The 8,330-nt window shown below is 44.9% G+C and overlaps 1 protein-coding gene across 1 annotated transcript; it reads left to right on the top strand.

The window, feature by feature from the left end:
• The first annotated feature begins 268 nt into the window (after positions 1–268).
• Positions 269–8,067, top strand: LOC129844070 (tripartite motif-containing protein 16-like). Its single transcript, XM_055912437.1, has 6 exons — positions 269–992; positions 1,630–1,725; positions 5,187–5,420; positions 6,033–6,192; positions 6,318–6,377; positions 6,614–8,067. The coding sequence occupies exons 1-6, from the start codon at positions 396–398 to the stop codon at positions 7,120–7,122; spliced, it is 1,656 nt and encodes a 551-aa protein (XP_055768412.1). The 5' UTR covers positions 269–395; the 3' UTR covers positions 7,123–8,067.
• The last annotated feature ends 263 nt before the right edge of the window (positions 8,068–8,330 follow it).

Here is an 8,330-nt window from a genome sequence, read left to right as displayed (position 1 = left end):
TACAACCACGTATGAGTTATTATGGACGCTTATAGTTAGTATCACAGCATATCAGTTTAAGACATTACAACATTCATTAAAAGCATTATAGATATGTACTTCATAGAAACTGTTACCCTTTATATATTCTAACCACTCTATTTCATTTATTCCATATTAAGGGTCCTAACCTGGGAACTAAAATATTTGTCTCCTTCTCAACTTTGACTGCAGTTTTCTCTCTCTCCCTCCCTTCCTCTAACCCCTCCCTCTCTCACTCCCTCCTTCCCTTCCTCTAACCCCAGCCCTCTGGCAGAACCAGGAAGTCCCTCCCCTTCACAAACTCTCTTCTGAGGAAACGAAACTGATCTGAGTCTCTCTGTCGTCTGTCTGTGTGAGAGTGAACAACCGTCCAAATGGCTCAGCAGGGAGTTCTGCTGGACCAGGACCAGTTCTGTTGTTCTGTCTGTCTGGATCTACTGAAGGAGCCGGTGGCTATTCCCTGTGGACACAGTTACTGTAGGATCTGTATTGAGGGCTGCTGGGATCAGGATGTTCTGAAAGGGGTCTATAGCTGTCCTCAGTGCAGAGAGACCTTCACTCCAAGGCCTAATCTGAGGAAAAATAACATGTTGGCTGATATGGTGGAGAAACTGAGGAAGACAGGACTCCAGGCTGCTCCCCCTCCTGCTCTGTGCTATGCTGGACCTGGAGATGTGGCGTGTGATTTCTGCACTGGGACCAGAAAGCAGAAAGCCCTCATGTCCTGTCTGGTGTGTCTAGCCTCTTACTGTGAGACTCACCTCCAACCTCACTATGAATTTCCTGCTTTGAAGAAGCACAAGCTGGTCAAAGCCACCGCACAACTACAGGAGAAGATCTGCTCTCATCATGACAAACTGCTGGAGGTTTACTGTCGTACCGATCAGCAGTGTATCTGTCTGATGTGTACAATGGATGAACATAAAGGCCATGATACAGTGTCAGCTGCAGCAGCGAGGACTGAGAAACAGGTAAGACCAGAACAACAGGGGCGGCAGGTAGCCTAGTGATTAGAGTGTAGAGGTGGCAGGTAGCCTAGCATTAGGCAAGTAACCGAAAGGTTGCTAGATTGAATCCCGAGCTGACAAGGTAAAAATCTGTCGCTCTGCCCCTGAACAAGGCAGTTAACCTGTTGTTCCTAGGCTGTCATTGTAAATAAGAATTTGCTCTTAACTGACTTGCCTATTAAAAACTTGTCGGTGACTGTCTGATAAACAAAGAATTAAAGATACAGTAGGAACTAAATCTGTTTGAATATGAGATCATTCAAATGAATTCGATCCACAGCAGAACAAATATGAACACAAACCTTGATTATATAGAAATGTTAACCCAGATTCTCCAAATGTATCACCATTTTCTAAAGTCAAACACTATTATCATTCTGAATGGCCTTTTATGAGTCCAAAGTTCAGTCTCAACCCCTTGATACATGTAGGCCCACCATAAAAACTATAATCATTCACATAGCAACATAATATCATATTGTAAAGGGACTTCCTCAGGATTGTAGTCCTTCCTCTCTATGGGTCCTATATCACATTACTATACTATTGATCTACTGGACTAATAAAGCTTGATAGCTCATTGAAGAGTGATTCTCCACAGAGACTGCTGGGGATGAGTCAGCAGAAGGTCCAGCAGAGATTCCAGGAGAGAGAGAAGGAGCTGAAGAATCTCCAAAAAGCTGTGAAGTCTCTCAAGGTGAGTATTGTTGACCAGAGGAGACACACCATTTCACTTCTCTTCTCCAATCAGAGAGAGGGAGAGAGGTCCTTATCCAATCCCACTGACCCCACTGTTGGGAACAGGCTGTCTGGACCCCTTTCAGAGAATAGACTGTTTAATGTAACTGACGGGATATGAACCCAGGTCTACCGTGGGAGAAACCAACATCTTGACCATTACACCAAGAGGACATTCCCTATTGGACCGACACTGATTTAGAAGTAGCAGGCGGGGCTACCTCATCACATAACCATGAGTAACCATGACTGACTCATGTCCCCTATACATTAACATGGAGCTCTCTCTCTATTCAATTCAAAGATCTTTATTGGCATGGGAAACATATCTTTAATATGCCAAATAAGTGAAGTAGATAATAAACAATCATGAATGAACAGTAAACATTACTCAACATTTATTTAAAAAAGAATAAAGACATTTCAAATGTTATAATTCAAGTGCAAACAGAGTGAGTCGTGCGCAAGACTGAGTTCTGGAGGTGAAATGGAAATGAATGAGGGAGAGTTAAGTGAGGTAGAAGGTGTGGTGAAGAGTTCAGAACCAGAGAAGTATTTGGTCATACGAGATTTGACTTCAGAAGAGTTCCAGGGTGTGTTGAGTGGTGGTGTCCCGTCCTCCCAGGTCGTTGGCATGGTGCAGGAGCAGATAGGGTCAAAGTAGTGGAATGGGGTAGTGGGTTTTTAATGAGTGTAGGGTTAGTTGTCATGGTGCAGGAGCAGATAGGGTCAAAGTAGTGGAATGGGGTAGTGGGTTTTTAATGAGTGTAGGGTTAGTTGGCATGGTGCAGGAGCAGATAGGGTCAAAGTAGTGGAATGGGGTAGTGGGTTTTAAATGAGTGTAGGGTTAGTTGGAATGGTGTTACTTAGTATTATCATAATTTCCCCTTTTCCCATTTTGTATCACAAAGTAAAGTTGGAAGGGTGTTTTATTATTTGTATCACAAAGTAAATTAGATTTATATTAAAGTCCAGTTGGGGGCGGTAATGCAACATATTGGATGCCAACCACCGTTAAACTCCAAAGAAGAAGAAATGTTATATTATGTCTATGTACAGTGTTGTAACGATGTCTCTCTCTCATTCCATCACTTTGGTGGTAGTTGGTTGTGTGGGTCTCTGGTTATGAATGGGGTGCTGACAGACAATCGTTGATGGATATAGGGTCATTGAGGTTGGGGGGGTTTGGAAGGGATTTGGGGGATGGGGGAGGGTCTATTAGAAGTTAGTAGGGCTCTTTTGTATTTTCTCAGAAGTTCTGAGTCAGTTAGGAGGATTTAGAAATGGTGTAAACCGTGATTGAACACACTCCAGCACAGTAGGTGGCGCCATGCACCTTTAACGTTGGTTTGTGGTTCCTATGGAGGGCTACTATTCTTTTTTCTTTTGGTTTTCAAGTATTTTCTGAATTTATTAAAGCCAAAGCTAAAGCTACCCTAAACAATTCAATATATCAGTCAATATATTTTCTCTGTGATTTGTTGTTTTCCCGTCAACCGTTCCATCGCATCTTAACCGTGTTACCGGGCGGGCACTAGGACCCGGGGGAGGCTGCTGCTGCAGAGGCTGCTGCACCGGTAGTGACGTCAGTCCTACTTGTAGCTCATTGTGGTCAACGTCAGCTGTGGCTCGAGACTGCTAGCTAACGGTTAACGGAGAGGAAAAGACTCTGACGGGACACATTCATGTAGATAGGCTATGATGGCAATTTGTGGTAAGTTACAATAGAGAGAGAGACTTTTCACTACTATAGACTTTGGTCATAATCAAAGCTTTGTTAACCAATACGTTTTTATGTGAGGCTGCCGGTAAGTTACAGTGTAACAGACGTTGTGAGCTAGCTAACGGTAACGTTAACGGTGTCTTTTAAATTCGACATAAGATATGTGGCGATGATATCTAGTTAACGTTGTATTTAATGTAGTTTTACTATCTGTGCCAGGCTATAAATGACACAAATGATATCTAGTTAACGTTGTATTTAATGTAGTTTTACTATCTGTTCCAGGCTATAAATGACACAAATTATATCTACTTAACGTTTTATTTAATGTAGTTTTACTATCTGTGCCAGGCTATAAATGACACAAATGATGTCTAGTTAACTTTGTATTTAAATTTACATGTGAGTCATTTAGCAGACACTCTTATCCAGAGCCACCAGGGTTAAGTGACTAAATCTGCCTAAAAAAGTTGATTTACAGATTTTTCACCTAGTCTGCTACTTAACACCAAGCGGTCCAGGAGGGGAGACAAGTTGTTATTTTCCAGTTTGGTCCTAAGAACAGGTTTTAGTGGTCAAATAAAAAGGGAGACATTTTTTGGTGCCATTTAGGGGAAATGTAATTCTAAGGATCATTCCAGTCAGAAGAGGCTCTGTGAAGGTTCGTTTCAATTCATTTGCTATGGCCTCGCTAGTGTTCCAGCTCAGACAACGTTCTTTGGCCGTTTGGACTCGTTCTATTGTCCAGCCTACTAGGACTCAGGGAGAAGAGGCTGGGTCTAGCTCTGCTACGGGGCAGGCTACTGGAGGGGGTACCAGGAGGGAGGAGAGTAGAGCAGGACCAAGAGGTGTTCTGTACCTGCCTGTCCAGGAGGGAGGAGAGTAGAGCAGGACCAAGAGGTGTTCTGTACCTGTCTGTCCAGGAGGGAGGAGAGTAGAGCAGGACCAAGAGGTGTTCTGTACCTGCCTGTCCAGGAGGGAGGAGAGTAGAGCAGGTCCAAGAGGTGTTCTGTACCTGCCTGTCCAGGAGGGAGAAGAGTAGAGCAGGACCAAGAGGTGTTCTGTACCTGTCTGTCCAGGAGGGGGGAGAGTAGAGCAGGACCAAGAGGTGTTCTGTACCTGCCTGTCCAGGAGGGAGGAGAGTAGAGCAGGTCCAAGAGGTGTTCTGTACCTGTCTGTCCAGGAGGGAGGAGAGTAGAGCAGGACCAAGAGGTGTTCTGTACCTGTCTGTCCAGGAGGGAGGAGAGTAGAGCAGGACCAAGAGGTGTTCTGTACCTGTCTGTCCAGGAGGGAGGAGAGTAGAGCAGGACCAAGAGGTGTTCTGTACCTGTCTGTCCAGGAGGGAGGAGAGTAGAGCAGGACCAAGAGGTGTTCTGTACCTGTCTGTCCAGGAGGGAGGAGAGTAGAGCAGGACCAAGAGGTGTTCTGTACCTGTCTGTCCAGGAGGGAGGAGAGTAGGACCAAGAGGTGTTCTGTACCTGTCTGTCCAGGAGGGAGGAGAGTAGAGCAGGACCAAGAGGTGTTCTGTACCTGTCTGTCCAGGAGGGGGGACAAGGCCTGGTGGACCTGGAGAGCAGGGTGGCAGCGTTATGACTCAATGAGTTGCAGAGAGGCTACTGTACCTACTGTCTCTGTCTCTCTCTGTCTCTCTCTGTCTCTCTCTGTCTCTGTCTCTCTCTCTCTGTCTCTCTCTCTAGTGCTCTGCACAGGCAGCAGTGGAGGACAGTGATCAGATCTTTACTGAGCTGATCCGCTCCATTGAGAGAAGGAGCTCTGAGGTGAAGGAGCTGATCAGAGCCCAAGAGAAGGCTCAAGTGAGTCAAGCTGAAGGACTCCTGGAGCAACTGAAGCAGGAGATAGCTGAGCTGAGGAAGAGAAGCATTGAGCTGGAGCAGCTCTCACACACAGAGGATCACATCCATTTCCTCCAGGTAACTAAACTGTCTTGTTACATGTGATATGAAATTAACTTCATGTGAAACTATCCATCTACATCATTATGTTGTCCTGTCTGTCTCTCTGTCCCTCTCTCTGTCCCTCTCTGTCCGTCCCCCTCTCTCCATCTCTCTGTCCGTCCCTCTCTCCCTCTCTCTGTCCGTCCCTCTCTCTCTCTCTGTCCGTCCCTCTCTCTCTCTCTGTCCGTCCCTCTCTCTCTCTCTGTCCGTCCCCCTCTCTCTCTCTGTCCGTCCCTCTCTCTCTCTGTCCGTCCCTCTCTCTCTCTCTCTCTCTCTCTGTCTCTCTGTCTCTCTGTCTCTCTGTCTCTCTCTGTCTCTCTCTGTCTCTCTCTGTCTCTCTCTGTCTCTCTCTGTCTCTCTCTGTCTCTCTCTGTCTCTCTCTGTCTCTCTCTGTCTCTCTCTGTCTCTCTCTGTCTCTCTCTGTCTCTCTGTCTCTCTGTCTGTCTCTCTGTCTCTCTCTGTCTCTCTCTGTCTCTCTCTGTCTCTCTCTGTCTCTCTCTGTCTCTCTCTGTCTGTCTCTCTGTCTGTCTCTCTGTCTGTCTCTCTCTCTCTCTCTCTCTCTCTCTCTCTCTCTCTCTCTCTCTCCAGAGTTATCAGTCTCTCTCCAGTATCAGTGTATCTTCAGACTTACCCAGCATCGTTGTCCGTCCTCTTCAGTACTTTGGAGATGTGAGTAAGACTGTGTCTGAACTGAGAGAGAAACTAGAAGACTTCCTTAAAGGAGAATGGACCAAGATCTCCACTACAGGTGTGTTGAAAACAATAAGAACATCAACTTTAGACCATTGAAAGTTCCCTACTAGTCATATACATGTGGAATATGGTCTGATGATAACATTCCCTCTCTCTGTCAATGTGTTTGTGTGTCTGTAGTGAATATAGTGGATGTTGTACTGCCTCCAGAGCCCAAGACCAGAGAACAGTTGTTACAATGTGAGTCTCTTTATTGTGAAGTAACTAACAGTCTCTTTTTACTGACACTCCTAACAATCCCTCTAGAAATATATAGCAATAGTAGATCTAATCAAAGACTGGGTATCTATCTGACTCCTCATATTTCTCTGATTTGATCTCTGCTGTGCTCTAATCAAAGACAGGGTAGATACAGTATCTGACTTAACTTATTGTTCTGACTCCCCTCATTGGTCTCTGCTCTGCTCTTCTCCCAGATTCCTGTCAGCTCACACTGGACCCAAACACAGCACACACACACCTCTCTCTGTCTGAAGGGAACAGAAAGGTGAAACGTACACGCCAAGTCCAACCATATCCTGACCATCCAGACAGATTCACCAACTACTGTCAGGTGCTGTGTAGAGAGGGTCTGTCTGGACGCTGTTACTGGGAGGTGGAGTGGACTGGTTATGTTAATACAGCAGTCTCATATAAAGACATCAGCAGAACAGAGAGAGATGGTGGATTTGGATTCAATAACAAGTCCTGGAGTTTAAAGTGCTGTAGTGATGGTTATTGTTTCAGACACAATAATGTTGAGACTAAAGTATCAGGCCCTCAGTCCTCCAGAGTAGGAGTGTACCTGGATCACAAGGCAGGTACTCTGTCCTTCTACAGTGTCTCTGACACAATGACCCTCCTCCACAGAGTCCAGACCACATTCACTCAGCCCCTCTATCCTGGGATTAGGCTCAATGGTACTGCTGAGCTGGTTAAACTGTAGTAGGGTCCACATAGATACTAGTCATGCTGGTGTAGTCTATAGCTGATCTGGTTAAACTGTAGTAGGGTCCACAAAGATACTAGTCATGCTGGTGTAGTCTATAACTGAGCTGGTTAAACTGTAGTAGGGTCCACATAGATACTAGTCATGCTGGTGTAGTCTATAGCTGAGCTGGTTAAACTGTAGTAGGGTCCACATAGATACTAGTCATGCTGGTGTAGTCTATAGCTGAGCTGGTTAAACTGTAGTAGGGTCCACATAGATACTAGTCATGCTGGTGTAGTCTATAGCTGAGCTGGTTAAACTGTAGTAGAGTCCACATAGATACTAGTCATGCTGGTGTAGTCTATAGCTGAGCTGGTTAAACTGTAGTAGGGTCCACATAGATACTAGTCATGCTGGTGTAGTCTATAGCTGAGCTGGTTAAACTGTAGTAGGGTCCACATAGATACTAGTCATGCTGGTGTAGTCTATAGCTGAGCTGGTTAAACTGTAGTAGGGTCCACATAGATACTAGTCATGCTGGTGTAGTCTATAGCTGAGCTGGTTAAACTGTAGTAGGGTCCACATAGATACTAGTCATGCTGGTGTAGTCTATAGCTGAGCTGGTTAAACTGTAGTAGGGTCCACATAGATACTAGTCATGCTGGTGTAGTCTATAGCTGAGCTGGTTAAACTGTAGTAGGGTCCACATAGATACTAGTCATGCTGGTGTAGTCTATAGCTGAGCTGGTTAAACTGTAGTAGGGTCCACATAGATACTAGTCATGCTGGTGTAGTCTATAGCTGAGCTGGTTAAACTGTAGTAGGGTCCACATAGATACTAGTCATGCTGGTGGTGATGGTCCCCAGACGTGATGATTCATTCTGCTCTGTTTTATCTACAATGATTTAACTGATTTGATCTTCAGAAGATGTTATGAATTAAAATTCAATGTTTTCATATTTTTGTAATTGCAATGTTTTAATCTTGTACATTTCCATGAATCATGATGTCTGGTGTTGATGTATATTGGTTGTCATTCAGAACCATTGATATGTTTTCTCAGTTGGTTCTCTGTCTCTATGTAATTCTCCTCAGTATCATTGATCAGCTTGTTGGTCCTAATTGATGTGTTCTCTGTCACCTGGAGCTGCATGGAAAATGGTCCAGGAACTAAAGGACAATTCAGGACTAGTCAGCCCACTACAAGCTGGTATCACTTACT

Source organism: Salvelinus fontinalis, unplaced genomic scaffold (assembly GCF_029448725.1).
Source record: "Salvelinus fontinalis isolate EN_2023a unplaced genomic scaffold, ASM2944872v1 scaffold_0170, whole genome shotgun sequence".
Classification (NCBI taxonomy): Eukaryota; Metazoa; Chordata; class Actinopteri; order Salmoniformes; family Salmonidae; genus Salvelinus; species Salvelinus fontinalis.
This window is presented reverse-complemented; position numbering and strand designations above follow the sequence as displayed.